Source organism: Mustela erminea, chromosome 1 (assembly GCF_009829155.1).
Source record: "Mustela erminea isolate mMusErm1 chromosome 1, mMusErm1.Pri, whole genome shotgun sequence".
NCBI classification, from domain to species: domain Eukaryota; kingdom Metazoa; phylum Chordata; class Mammalia; order Carnivora; family Mustelidae; genus Mustela; species Mustela erminea.
In genome coordinates this window covers 43,832,932-43,848,537 of record NC_045614.1, presented here as the reverse complement: position 1 = coordinate 43,848,537, position 15,606 = coordinate 43,832,932, and the positions used below count along the sequence as shown (strand labels likewise).

Genomic DNA, 15,606 nt, shown 5'->3' with positions numbered 1-15,606 from the left:
GTTTGTTTATTTTCTTTTGTTGAGACCTGTAACGAAGTCCTATAGCAGTGAGAGAACAGAATTACAGAAGAAGCATCTGTGAATAGAAATCGCACAGATCACTCCTTTAATTATAGTGAGACAATGCTTAATCTGATATGCTGTGAGTGACTATTCACACGCTGAAAAAAGATCCCAAATTCATTCTATGTGAGGCAAAGCAAAACATAAACCTGAAAAGCCATTTTAAAAGCAGTTTTCCTCATACTCTACAAAACTATTTTCCTCTCTTTTTCGTATTTTATTCCAATCCTCTTTCCTCTCTTTCTCCTCCCCACATATACTGTGTTTGAGTTTTTAAAGGTTATAGAAAGTAAACAGCAGTCTTTCCTGCTTAGTTGTGGACCTTCAGTCACTTTAGGAAACAAAGTAATCAATTTATCTCAACTCTCAGTACAGACCGCGGTTTGATACTGTGCTATCTCTTGGGTTGTCCGGTTCTACCGCAGTTGTTCAAGCCTCAATTCTATTTCAGCAATCAAAGAGGAAACATCTAAGAGGAATCCATATCCAAAGCTCCTGAGAATGCTTGCAATGATCTCCTGGCCTGTCTGCACCGCGGAAGGAGCCCAACCAGGGCCAGGGCAACAGATTTCCCTTCATCTGTCCTTTCTCCTTAGCTCTGAAGCTTCTGTTCTTCGGTCTCAAGGTGTCTCGTCTAGAAGAGCTTTTCTCTAAAGCTGGTGATGCCTTACATATTCAAACTTTTTTTTTTTTTGACACATTCATTCATTCCATGGATGTTTTTGAGTTTGGGTTCTATGCCAAAGGCATACGGCACGTGCAGATAAATTTGACAAAATCCCTGTCCTGGGAAAAACTTCAGTTTAAGGCTATAGAGACCACTGGAGACAGAAGACAATAAGGGAAGAGAGTGCCCTAGAAAGGTCTTTCTTTTGTGTATCTTGTCATGTCAGGAGAGGGTCTCCGAGGAACCAGATATAACTCTGATAGCCCTCTATACAACCAGCACCATTTGTTTTAACCTCCTTTTCTCTCCCCCTTAGCCATAAAAGCAGTCCTAGATCAGAAATAACAAGATGATGTCTCTGCATCCAGTCTTTGGGCATTTTTACTGGCTCAGAAAATTCAATGCCAACACCCCGGTTTCTAGTTTTTCTTGAAATGTTTGAAGTTCTACAGCCCTGTCTGAAGTTCTACCCTCCCACAAAACAACATGTGCCTAAATTTGGAGTGACTATGTAGCTTTGGTGCAGAACTCACTCTCCTGGCCATCACAGCTTTGTCTTGTAAGATTGGCAGACTGCCATTTCTCATCACACTTCAGCTGTCCCTTCTTTTACCTGGCCTGGTTTGTTTGTTGATGCTACCTGGTCAGGGACACATGGGAGTTAATGGTACATATAATGCCGGCAAAGAGCTCACTGAAACGTTTTCACATCTTCAGCACCGTGTCTCATTCCACTGCGCATCTGATCACACAGTAGTGCACGTGGATCATTACAATAGAGCTCAACTACCCACTCATCATCTCTAGGTGTACAGGTTCTCCAGTACAACTCAATGAAATATATTCTAAGTAGAGAAAAACACCTGCTTTGCTCTATCTAAACTCTCCTAGAAAACATGCCAGTGCTGATCCAGGATTTCTCAATCACATCCAGAATAGACGGAAACCTCTCTTCTTTCTCTACAGGAACCTCTCTACATTTTTTTCATGTGGTGAATTCATTTTGTCATGGGGCGAACACCTGTGTGACTATTTAAAAACCACAACACCAGGTGTGTGAATATAAGTGTCTCTCTCTTTTGTGTAATGCTCTTCTCACTGATTTCTCAGCAGGCTGGGTCAGGAAAAATCTTCAAGCTGAATATGGAAAAAGGTCTTAAAGGATTTTTAAAAATATATTACAAGTGCATGCACTAAATATATTGCAACAAAATTATACAAATAGGCCTTAAGTTTATAAGGTTCTTTAGTTTTTGCTACCATGTGGAAATGTTCAGTATCTGTGAGTACCCAGTTTTAGGTTTATCATAAGGGAGAGAATTTTAGAAGACTTAGATTTGGAAGACACTGTACCACAAAATAGTACAAAATAGAACAAAAAAGAGCTTTATTTACCTTTTGCTTTGTCTCAGGCTCTCCATTCCTCTTTTCCAGGAGATAGTTGCCCTAGGAAAGGCATTTGGCTTGCATTCGATAGTAATATCCCCACCAACTTGAACAATTGAATTTTTTTTTAAGGGATTTTTAGAGAAATCAGGAGCTGAGGCTAAAAACAAAATTAAAAACAAAATTGTTGAGTTAAGTCCTTAATTAACATGCGGTAATGTGATGTGGTATACGAGACAAAATTTAGTATTTGTACCCAGAACTCTCAAGCTATTTTGCTCACACTGTTCTAGGGCCAGTTACCAACTTGGCATTTTGGAGTTCTATTTTTCATTTGCAAAATGAAGATGACAACAGATAGCACCTCAGAAATTCACTGTGGAGATTAAATGATATAATATCTGTGAAGAAGCATAGCATACTGCCTGGCACAGAATACGTATTCAATAAATGAAATCTGTTTTTGTTTTGGTGTAAGTCATTGGCATTAACAAAAGCCAGTTTGACTGAGGGAAGAAGCGAGTTACAAAGAGTCACATTCTTAACAGTGTTTATAGTAAAGAGGGTGAAGATGGTTCTGAAGAGCCAGAGGGGGGATCTGAACCCTGATTAGGGAAATCACCATATCTATTCCAGTCAAAGTAATGATCTTAAATATGAAATATAGAATAGCAATGAATTAGATCATGAATACTCTATCACTATGTCAGATTTCTTCAGGCAAACCTTTAACCAGCAAAATGGAAATACTCTGCCTTCTGTAAAAGCAGGCAGGCTGAGCAGAAATTAAGAAAAAAAAAGTCTTTGTCAGTTTCAACTTTGTCCCCATTCGATAAATGTTGAACAAATACTAGTTCATGAGAGTGAGAAATTATTAGACTGCTCTGAATTTTTCCAGCTTCATAAATGGGGGAACCCATGTGTCTAATCCCCATCCCTAGTCTAAAGTCTAATTGAGCTGAAATTCTCTCAGATATGCCATACTCTTTTGTCTCTGGACATTTCAAGTATTGTTTCTTTGCCCTTCCACAGACCTGTGTGTGCTATCTTTTCAGATCTCAGCTTAAAGAGAACATCCTCAATTTGGGGTTATATTCAACTTGCCATGAAGTCTGACAACAACTACTCAATTATTGACTGTAATAATCATATTTTAAATTTTAGGTTTCTTTTCTCAGTGCAACTATAAGTTCTATGAAAGTAAAGATCACTTAAGTATTGATAATTATATTTTCAGTGCTTAGTACACATAAATGTTCAATAAATAGTAGTGATTCAAAGAATAAACAAACAAATCAATGACCATTGTCCAACAGCTCTTGAACCCTTGCCTCTTTGCTGGATCTGTCCTCTCTTTCCTCTCCTTTTTTCCTACCATGAAGAAAAATCTGTGACTAAAGACACTAATGGTTATTTATTGTGACAGATACCACTTAGATTATCATTCTCAAATGGCTTCTATCCCTAATTTTTCACTACCAGGACTTATCTGCCCAGCTTTCTTTGAGGTCTGGATGATCATGTGGCAGGGTTCTAGTCACTGGCATAGAAGGATTTTACTGTAAGGATGGAAGACGATTTTGCATTTTCTAATGAGAGGTATAAATTTGGTCACTTTTGTCCCTACCTTCCCCTTCTCCTTTAAGTAGGAACTTTATTTCTGTAGCAATAGCAGTCATCCCCTCAAGGCTATACGCATGAGGGAAAAGTATAAAGAAGAACATCATCAATCACAGTCGCATGGCTCAGCTACCACCCCTGAACTTCTTGTTAAGAGAAAAAAATAAATACCTGCTTAAATCATTATAAATTGAGATTTTCCTTTCTTTTCTTTAATTGGCAGGTGAAAACTTTTTTTTTTTTTTTTTTTTTAAATTTGAGAAAGAGAGACAGAGATATAGTGAAGTGAGAGGGAGCATGAGCAGGGAGGAAAGAGAGAAGGAGAGAGCCCAATGTGGGGATGCATCCCAGGACCCTGGGATCATGAACTGAGCCGAAGGCAGCCACTTAACAGGCTGAGCCATCCAGGCACCCCAGGTGAAAACATTTCTAATGGAAAATTTTGAACTGTACTCAAAACATCATGTGCTAGGATCAGCTTTGGAGGAGACTTTTTCTGGTTTGCATGTACCCAAAAGTGGGCTTCTCTGGAAGTCCTAATGTATTGCTCAAGTAGAATAATAATTATGATCCTGCATTTTTTTTAAGTTAATTTAAACATTTCCCATTATGTCAAGGGAAAGCAATCTCTAATTTACAGAAAAATTGGATTCATATTATGTATAATCATAGCTTGCTAAAATGTCATTTTGAATTTTTTGGTTATAAGTGAATGACTTACCTAATACTCTCAATTCTGCATTTGCATAAATTATCCGATATTTGTTTTCTGCAGCACACTGGTAGACACCCGAATCTGACACATTCAACATAGTTATGTTAAGTGTCCCATTTTCTATTTGAATTCTTTCCTAATAAAAGAAAAGTCATGTAAAAATGCTAGTATGTTAATGTAGGCATTCTCTTAACCAGAATACATTATTAAACATTTGTGCATATCTACAAGATAGAATATTTTCGTGTATGAGAGCTGATGTTTATGAAGATGAAACTTAATATCCTGTAAGATTCTCAGCAGCTTTTTGAAGTTAAAAAAAAAGAAACATCCTTCATATAATTTTAATGGTTAGTATATTTTATGTTATCTCATTTCTTTGAAAATTGGCATTGTCTGCATAGAGTATATGTTACCGTTCTATTATGAGGTATATAAAATAATTTGGAAGATTGTACCATTCCAATTATTCTAGAAAATATGGTCAATAATAATGCTAGACAAGAATATAATGGTTAGAAATTCCCTTGGCTTTCCATCATAAGGTCTCCAAAAGACTTGAAATGTGATGACTTGATAATGTTCTAATTGAGTCATAAGTTGGAGAAGCTAAATTCTCCTTTTCTGCAGCCTGCCATAGTATGCTTAAACAGCCAAAAATCTGTTACAGAGTCCCATTTGGAGGATAGAAATACAATTTTGAGTGCACATAATGAAATAGTTTAATAGAGCAAATATAATTTAAAAAAAATATTTCAGTATACCTATTACCATCCCTTAAAGATAATAAAAGTAGGCTGGAGGAAACAAAAAAGGCTCTATGCAAAAGGTATTCAGGAAGAAAATCCCACTAAAACCAAAACAAAGAACAGCGTTATATTCAGCTTCTAAACACCAGATGTTCTTTGTGTCCCTAGCTGTGCCTACAAATACAAAGTAAAAGGGAGAATTAACACAATTATTTGGATAATTTGATGAAAAAAAATCTGTCTCATTTTCAGTATACTGTAGAACAAAAGTATAATTTAGGCTGAAAATGTGGATAACTGCCTCAGTTCTCCACTTCCTATGGTTTTAGAGTCATTAGTTTTCAGAAAAGCAAGATACTGGATAATGTTTAAGAGCTTGGATCCTGGAATCAGACTACATTTAGAATACAAATTCTAACAATTACTAGCTACTGTGTGACTTTGGGCAAGTGACTTAACCTCTCTGAAACCAATCTTCATCATCTATAGAAGAAATAATACTAGCATCTCTCTTACAAAATTGTCACGAGGATACAATAAGATAATGCATAGAAAAATATGTGCACAGGACCTGGAACATACAAGACTTTGGTGGATGTTAATTATTTATGATCCTGATAAAGATGATGGTGATATCTGGATGTGAATCTATCACTGACTAGTGTGTAACCTTAAGCTTGTCTTCTCTACCCTTAATTTTTCTCATTTGAACAATGGAGATAATATTAATAGCTACTTTTATTTAAATATTATATAAATTAGTATATATGAAGAGTATACTACATTTCCTAACACTGACTAAGCATTCTGAAAACATTGTTGCTGGTAGTAACAAAATTTCCCTAGGAGAATAGGTGAATTTTTAATATTAGCATTGACACTTTACCTGTGGATTGAGGCGTTCACCATTCTTTAACCAGGTGTACCAAGGATTTGGCTTTCCACTAGCTTTGCATTCCCAAAACAAGTTGTCATAGATAGACAGGTATGTATTTTGGATTTTTTGTTCCCATTCGGGTGGGGCTGTTTCAAAAATAGACAAGAACCACTACTTCGTAAGTCAATTATCCAAAATACTGTGCAACATTCCAAGGTCTGTACAAAGCAGAAGGACAAGGCCTCCTGGGCCCAATAAGTGCTGCAAACACATGATTTGATGGAAGGGAAATACAGAAGCCTCAATGTGGAGTAACGGAAGTCTTGATATAAATATCAGTGGTCCTTTGGCGTAAGATAAATATTTGCCACTTGTCATTTTGATGCACCTTTACAGCAACTTGGGAGTTGTGGGGAAAAGTTCAAATGCAGAACAAGGCCAGAGAATAATTTCATGGCAAATATTAGTGGATAGGTCAAGTTAGAAAATGTATACAATTCTGAGCCCACTGTGGGCAAAAGGCCTTTGATTATATTTTGTCTGAAATGTTGTAACTAAAAATAAGTGTATCTATATCAGATATAATTACAATTCAGTTTGAAGCACAATTCAAATATGAGTCTCATCACGTTTTAGTAGGATTACAGTCCAATTTTTTTTTTAGTCCAATTTTTTTTAACCCTAGATAAAACCTTTGATAGACAATGAGTACTGAGGCATTTATAGTAAAGTGCCATTTATGGATAAAGTGGTAATATCCTTACTACCATTGACACCAAAAAGTGAGGTACAGATTAAATGCTTTAAAATTAACATTTCTTCCATAAATATAATATGGGGCTACCTGGCTGTGTCATTTAATCCCTCTCTTTTATTTAGGTCTGGCTTCAGATATGTAAGAGTAGATGAAATATCCTTCAGAACTGCAGGCTATTACAAGTTAGATGTCTTATATGTCTAATTGCAGGTAATTCCCCCTCCAATATTGGTATAGGATTTTTTCAGGGATTTTAGGGAACCTTCTCAAGAAGACATAGTCAAAAAAGTACAGAAGCCCTGAAAGCACATCGTCAATCAAGGGGCTGTGTTCAGGCTGTCTGTTTGGGAATGTCAGCCCTAAGATGGGGGGTCAGGAAAAGGAAGAGTCAGTAAGGAAGGAAGGAGGCAATGCAAGAGTCAGTTACTGAGTTGGCCACCGAGATGGGCCACTGTTATTCTAGCTTCAGTGACATTCTAAGGGTCTTTATAACTGCCTACCCGGGGAAAGGAAGAAGAAGAATTTGTTCACTGGCTCCAGTCCATAGTCATTCAAGAGTGGTAGAGACAATATGTATTAGAACACCCAGGCTATGTATGCTTAAGTGCTGAGCAGGCTCCTGAGAACCAAGAAAGCTGAAGGGGAGAACAAGGTGGACTTTGTGTGGCACCTGAGATGAGACCCTGTCAGGTTACACCTACAAAACATGGAGCTGCTCACTGCAGCGGTGGCTGAAGTAAGAAGTGGGACTGAGAGTCTTTGAAATGTTATACAAGTATGTCCGACTTCCTGGATTTTCCCACTGCAACATCTGGTTCCATTAAGACCAAAGGACTTTTAGGGAGCTGGTCACTGAGAAGAAGGAAATCAGGATGTCTCACTGTAGTAAAAACTAAGCCTGGGATTATCATCTGTGGAAATAAGGGTGTCTTCCGTTTACAGATCATGCTCATCAGTTTTTTTTTTTTAATAATTTTTTATTGCTCATCAAGTTTTAAGGGACAAATCAAGGGAAGACTTAGAAGAAGTAGATGATGGATGAAATTGAATCATGCTTCTGAATATTAACAAAATTTTATAAATTGTAGATGATTATTTAGAAATTGTCTTAACATAGGTTTGGCCTGGGAGAAGAAATTCATACCACATAAAATTCATATAGCTTATAAAAGCATGAAATATATATGGATTGTTGTTTAATGCAGTAATTATAACTTTAAAACACATTTATTTATTTTATATGTAAATCCTTTGGATGCTTCAGATTCTGAAGACCAAAGTTTTAAATCTTCAACTACATAGTAAATGCATGAAAGGAAGGACTTAGGATTTCAGGTCAAACATATGGGCTTGGATTTTAGATTTTATTTTCTTCCTTATTGAATGGTTATGGGAAATCATTTAACTTCTCTGAATATGTTTCATTTTCTATAATGATATTAATACTTTAAGATTTCTTTTGGAAGTTTCAAAGACGTAATATAGAGAGATAGCTCTGAATTATAACTTAAACACAGCAATATAATAAAACCAATTCTTTTCTTAAAAAATTCAGGTCTTATGCAATTCTCAGATAATTGAGTCAATTACTGAATTGCTCCTTTCAATTACAATGACAAATAAATTAATAGGTGAGCAAGAAACATAATATTTGTTTTATTGACCAATTATTCATTATTATTCCACAAGGACCATTTGGACTCATTAAATGACTAATGACATGTATTCCTACCTCTTACTATTGTTAAAAATTATGTGAATATATGTTTATAAAATCTGTTGTGTAAGTTAGCAGTTTTTGTAGATATGTGGAAGGAAGCACTTTATTATTAATTTCTGGTTTAAAGACACACTCATTTTCTGTTTAATCATTTAGATATATCTTTGACTATTTAATAGAAAAATGAAGTATCTATTAAAAACTAGCCAAAGCCTGTAATATTTTGGGGTCACACAAATACTTCCAGTCACATCCTTAATATTTTATTTACAACAGATGCTAGATTCGAAAGATTGTTCCTTAAAACTTCGTACATATGTGTGTGTGTGTGTGTGTGTGTGTGTGTGTGTGTATGTGTAGCTACAATTGTAGAGAAATAATAAGAAGGATATCATATTCTATATATAAAATAGTACTTTTAATTCAAGGTTAAAATTGGAAATTCTAAAGGAAATGAAAAATACTATAACCAAGGCATAATATGTTCTCCCCATAGGATACTCAATCGCCATTCCTGTGAGGTAATTACAACATCTTAGACTTTTCCAGTTACAAAAAAAAATATTTCTTCAATTACTTTATCATTGATTGTAAACATGTCACGCAGAAGCATGTTACATAGGAAAGTATTTTTGGTCACGTATAAATACAGTCTTAAAGTTCTCCAGTACAGATAAATTAAATTTAGCAAAGAAGTTAAGAATATCTTAAAAGTACCAAACATTTTGATAATTCTGGGGTGTATTTTATGGTTTGTTTGATGTAAAAGAAAGAAGTAAATTTTATGCAAGTATGTATTTTGGCCTGGATAAAAGAAGACATGAAAACAATTTTTATATAATACATGCTTTCATTTGAGATTCTGCTAATTGAGACGAACATATATTTTAAGTGAAGTAATGACTATTTTTCTATTATCTACATATGAATAGACAAAATCTGGAAAATAGAAACAAAAACTGAAAACTACCATTCAGTATTATGTTTCTCCTGTCATTTTCTCCTTCTTTTGTGAATGCTACTTAGAATTATAATTAAGATTGTCATGGGCTTTTGCTGCATGTTTTATGGGAAATATATTGGATTCTATGGTACTTTGTGTTATAAACTTTTATTGCTTTAATGTGACACTGCTGATACTTTCAAGGCAATTATAATAAACAATAGCATGCAAAGGCCATGATGGAATTAAAGCTATATTTTAAAAATGGTCATTCCCACCCGTTAGCATCCTCACCTAGCCATGTGTCTTCTTTATTTCTCCTATGACACTTCTACAACATGCTAATGACTTTCACTACTTACTATGAAGGATATTACCAAACATTTCATGTACTTTTTGAAATCCTATTAGCTTACCATAGAAAATGAGCTGACCCTTTGCAAGGTTTCTTCCTCGAAGGTTGCCTGCAATGCACTCATAGAAGCCTTCATCTTCATGTTGAAAGTTCGGGATTTCAAGAATAGCTTGGGATTTGCTGTACTTGACTTTCCCTGGCAACGGGTTTCCATCCAACCTCCTCCAACTAATATCAGGAACTGGACTAAACAGTTATACCTCATTAGAATAGAAGACGATTCAGTCTTTATATGATAGCAGGATAAAATAAGAGTGTCCTTAAGAAAAATTCTTAAGGAAAAAATTTTAATCAATCTATTGTATTGTGACTAGTTTTCAGATCATGCAATCATTCACCATTCACTCATCCAGCAATTTATAACGCTTTATTAAGTGCCTGCCATGTGTAAGTCTTGGTGTTATAATCAGGGAATAAATCAATAAATAAAATAGACATGTTTTTTGCCCTTGAGTCGTTTAAAGACCAGTGGAGAAACATACAATAAATAAATAATAAAAAATAATACATTTGTAAATTGTAGTAAATGAAAGAAAGGAAACAGTCCTTTTAAAAGGAAAAGGAAACAGAAATAGTAACAAGATTATATCAGTGTAAATATGGTGGTCAGGAAATTCTTTATAAGCATGTGATATTTAAGAGTAGACCAGCTTTTTCTATACTTATAGATACTTATAGACAAAAATACAGATTTCTCTATAGTTAAATTGGTATTTAACAGATAACTGAAGACCTATGCGATGGGCGATCTAGATTATCAAGGAGAACCAGTACTATATAACAGACCTATATAAACTGGGAGCATAGGTTTCACGATTTTCAAAAGAATGTACTCGTTTTTACCTTATCTAAAGCAAAAATAACAACAGCAAAAAATTCCCCACAAAAGATAATTTTATTTTGTACCCTATTCCTGTCAGAATTTGTGGAGTTCCTTAATATCTTATATCTGATACCTTTAGTCTAATATGAGTATCTTTTAAAATAGCAAAAATATATTTAAAATAGCTGAACCTAAGTGTTATCAATAAGGGATGAATTTAGAAATTCATAGTGAGAAAGACCTTGCTTCTACAGATATAATATAAAGAAATGCAGCCTATCTGTAAAGTTACAGCAGGAAAGTATTTCTTAACAAACCAATCGTTTGTAGCATCAACCCTCAATCTATTTACATTTACATCTTTCCTTTCCTACTGTCAAGTCATTCTGCATTCCCTTATAGATTTATGGATGATTTAAATGTTTCTATTCTAAATATATTTTAAATTAATAATAATAATAAAAGTAAATCATTTTGCAAAGCCACACTGTAAACTTTGTCAAAGTTACGGGACTTCTTCAAGTCAACAAAAATAATGTGGGAACTATCCCGTCAAATGCAAAATTGCTGACAAAAATCTGTTGAGTTTGAGCAGTAAACTGCAGAATGTTGGTGATGGTGACTCAGTAAAGACTTCAAGTAAAGCAAAACTGATGAACTCCAAGGGATTTTTTTATTGGCAAACGATGATCCTTCTGTGCAAATCAAAGGTATATACAATATAGAAAGTCATACCTGTGCGCACATATATTTGTCAGAAAACATATCCCCCAATCACTGTGTGATTTGCCTATTTTTCTCAGGATTAGTAACCTGTATTTTGTTAAACACGAAATAAAATAATTATTATGATAAACTGTAGTTTTTGTCCTCTTAAAAAACTGTGCCACTTCCACAAATTTAGGTTGACATTTCAGTAGAATGGCATATTCCTGCCAACAATTAACCTCAGATAACTGGTTTTCTTATTAATTCATATTATGGAATACAAAACTACAAATAAAAATGAAGTTTTAGAAGAAAATTTATTCACATAGAAAGATCTTTGCCAATTTGGGTGAATTTTATAGTATATGCCCTAGCACCCAAATTTTTAAAAAATATATATGTAGTGCATATGTGAAGATAGTAAGAGTTAATATCTGTGAGTAGTAAGAATATTAATGCCTTTAATTTTTTCTTTCTGCTTATCTCTATTTTCCATTATTTTCCTATAAAAGTATACATTACCTCTGTAATAAAAATTTCTAAGAAAATTTATTTACAAAGAGAAAAACAGAGGCTCTGACACCTGTCTAAATTCATGATCCTTTATTATTTTTATAACAATGTATCTCTGAGGTTTATGACAAATATATGCAGAGTAACCTAAAAAAAGTTTTTAACCTAAGGCATTCAGACAAAAAATAAAATCAGTAAAGACTGAATATATTTCCCATAGTTATAGCATAGTTCTTTATTTTGATTATGAAGACAGAAGTTAATTTTTAACATAACTAAATATCTAAATCTCTGAGTCAGTCTGACACTTAATAATAATAATAGTAATTATAATAATATCTTAAAAATAGCTTATTAACTTAACTGCTTATTAACCACAAACTATGTGCTCCTTATTATAGATGTGTGCAACATGCACAGATAATTTCATTTGCTTTTCTTACAACCAAAGGTGGCAGAGCTAGGATCTGTTTCCAAGTTTGCCTCAAAAGCTATGTACTTATCATAAGGCAATAAAAACCCACGGCTATTATAAGATCCTCTTCTGATAGCTTTAGTATTTGTGGTTTTACAAGAGTAGATGTCCATTTTAAATGTCCAAATTAAGTGGGAGCAAAAAGAACATGTCCGACCCATCCCAGCTATTCCTACTTTCCCCAAAAGAACCCAGTGATAACACTGAAGTCTCTCTGGATAAGCTTATTTCCCTCAATGGATGAGACACTGTATTCTATAAAGATACAGATGTCTAGAGATATACCTTTCCAATAGAAAGAATGCAGCAGAAAATATCAGTACTCTACCTGTGTGCCTTCTGATCCCTTAGCCACCCCAGATCAAGAAGTGTTATTACCTTCAACAGTTAGTATCTGTATCTCTTTGTTGACAACTACCCTCAAGATGCTGTAGCTAATCTTCCCTTCACAAAGAAAGAGGTGTAGGCAGCTAGGGATTTACACAACCCTAAGCGCAGCTCTTAATCAACAACTGACGGGGTGCTGTGGTACAAATAGTCCAACTCCTTGCCTCTAATGGTTGGAAATCTCTAGGGTATGACCTGCACCCTCTCCAGAGCTCCCCTACAGGACTGAGGCAAATTTAACTTCTTTTGAATTTTGCATGATACCATACTCGGCTTGGCTACTCTCCCATCCCTGTCCCACTTCTCCATTCTCTTATGAGTTCTTTCTAAGAACTCTTCTATCAAATCACTTGCAAAAAGATTATCCTTTCATGGTCTGCTTTTTGGAAAACCCATTTATTAGAATTCCCAATATGCTCTGACCCTTTTTCTACTTTAATTATGGTATCAACTGTAAGGAACCCTTAAATAATTCTCAGTATGGTATGTCCATGGAGCCATTAGACAGACATAGAAATGGTATTCTGTGGTATTAAACATTAATGGAATATGAGACCAAAACTGAGCAGTAGAATCCTTGTGGAAAGCCACGACTGTGGAACATACAAGATCTAAATTATACCAGCATAACAGCAAAAGGCAAGAAATGTAGAAAATACACAAGCCTGAACAGAGACAGATAAGTTTCTCACTTAAAAAAGAAGACACTCTAGATTTTTTTTTCCTTTATCTCATTTGAAGTTGAAGTGATAAGTGTTCTTCCCTAAACCATTTAATTATGGAGAAGGTTATAAGATTCAGTGTATTGGCTTCTAACATAACAACTTTCAATTCTGAAGAAGGGTACTGAATTCTCAATCTGCAGTGGGCCCATGTTTATTTGTTTGTTTTTGATTTGTATTTTAATTGTCCTTAAAAACAACAACAACAACAATGCTTCCTATCTTTATATGATTTGAATTGGGAAGACTATTCCTCTGGCTTCAGGAAAGAATACAAGATTCAGGTCTTGCCATTAGAAGCAGGTACACCATAGTCACTGTGATTTGTTAACTGTGGGAACCAAGGCCACCTATCAGAGACAACCACACTCAATTCTGGTACAGCTTTTGGAAGAACTGTTGAAGGGAGAATCTTTCTTCACTGTGGTTTGCTCAGACAGTATAATAGAATCTTAGAACTTTTGGGCAACAATTTCCCACCAAATGGAGAATCTTTAAAAGCCAAAGTTACCACAAAGGAAAGAAACTTGGAGTTCTTTACATGACTAGATCACGACTATGACTAGATGGATGCCCGTCATTCCCCAAATCTCTCTTGAACAATTCTGTAAGTCAATACATTTTTTCCCCTTCTTTTTAAAAAAATTAACATATAATGTATTATTTGTTTCAGGGGTACAGGTCTGTGAATCATCAGTCTTAACACAACTCACAGCACTCACCATAGCACATACCCTCCCCAATGTCCAAAACCCAGCCACCCTCTCCCCGCCAGCCCCCTCCCCTCCAGCAACCCTCAGTTTGTTTCCTGAGATTAAGAGTCTCTTATGATTTGTCTCCCTCCCTGGTCTCATCTTGTTTCATTTTTCCCTCCTTTTTCCCCATGACACCCCCGCCCTGACTTGGGCTCGTTTGAGTTATTTTCCTGCTGCTTTCAAACCAATCCTCCCACAAAAAAAAAAAAAAAAAAAAGACTCAGCAAATAGTTCTGAATGCCTGGGTCTAAATGCTACCTATGTGATTGAATTATACAATATGGAGGATTCCCTCTGGATATTACGTTTTACACTCCATATATCAGAATTCTCAGGGCAACTAAGCTATCAAAAAAATTACTCAAACATTTTGAAAAAGTTTTAAAAAACAAAAGTCTTATCAAATGTATTTTATCACTTCATTTTATGTTAAAATTACTAATAGGAGACAAATCAAGCAGTTTTATAAGATTACACAGTTACTAATTAAATGCTGAGTTTTTTTCAGATTTGTTATGTCACTGCTAAACATGAATGCCATGATCCTCCTGATTATTACTGATAATGTGATATATACAGACAGAATAAATGCAAAATACAGACTACATAAAAATGTATATGCATTTTGGGACGCCTGGGTGGCTCAGTTGGTTAAGTGGCTGCCTTCGGCTCAGGTCATGATCCCAGCGTTCTGGGATCAAGTCCCACATCGGGCTCCTTGCTTGGCGGGGAGCCTGCTTCTCCCTCTGCCTCTGCCTGCCACTCTGTCTGCCTGTGCTTGCTCTCACTTCTCTCCCTATGATAAATAAATAAATAAAATCTTAAAAAAAAAATGTATATGCATTTTAATGAAAACTTCCCATTTTGTCCTGAAACTTCTTATGAAGATACTAAATGAACTGCTTTAGATTTCACACCCTCTGTCTTTTCTGAAGGCATCCCAAATGGACAGTGGTGGGAAGAAAAGGAATCATAACAAAAGATGAAATTATTTTAGCAATGAGCATAGTTTTTAAAGATTTTTATTTATTTATTTGAGAGAGAGAGAGCAAGTACATTAGTGGGGGGAGGGGTAGAGGGAGAAAATCCCACTGAGGGTAGAGCCTGATATGGGGCTCCATCCCATGACCTATGAGATCATGACCTGAGCCAAAACCAAGAGTCAACTGACTGATCCACCCAGGTGTCCCAATCGGCTTTAGTTTTTAAATGCAAGTTCATTTTTCTAAGGCATGTTATTCTTTGTAAATAATAATTATAATTATAATTATAAAACCATCATAATAGAATGCTATTTACGCAGTACAGAGC

The 15,606-nt window shown here is 35.1% G+C and overlaps 1 protein-coding gene across 1 annotated transcript in view; it reads right to left on the bottom strand.

Annotated features, from left to right (window-relative positions):
* Nucleotides 1-15,606, bottom strand: part of LOC116579765 (contactin-6-like) — a 298,551-nt gene that overhangs the window by 67,027 nt on the left and 215,918 nt on the right. The window contains 4 exon segments of the mRNA XM_032325481.1: nucleotides 2,126-2,276; nucleotides 4,458-4,587; nucleotides 6,087-6,223; nucleotides 9,914-10,098. Of these exon segments, the coding sequence (XP_032181372.1) occupies nucleotides 2,126-2,276; nucleotides 4,458-4,587; nucleotides 6,087-6,223; nucleotides 9,914-10,098 (603 nt within the window).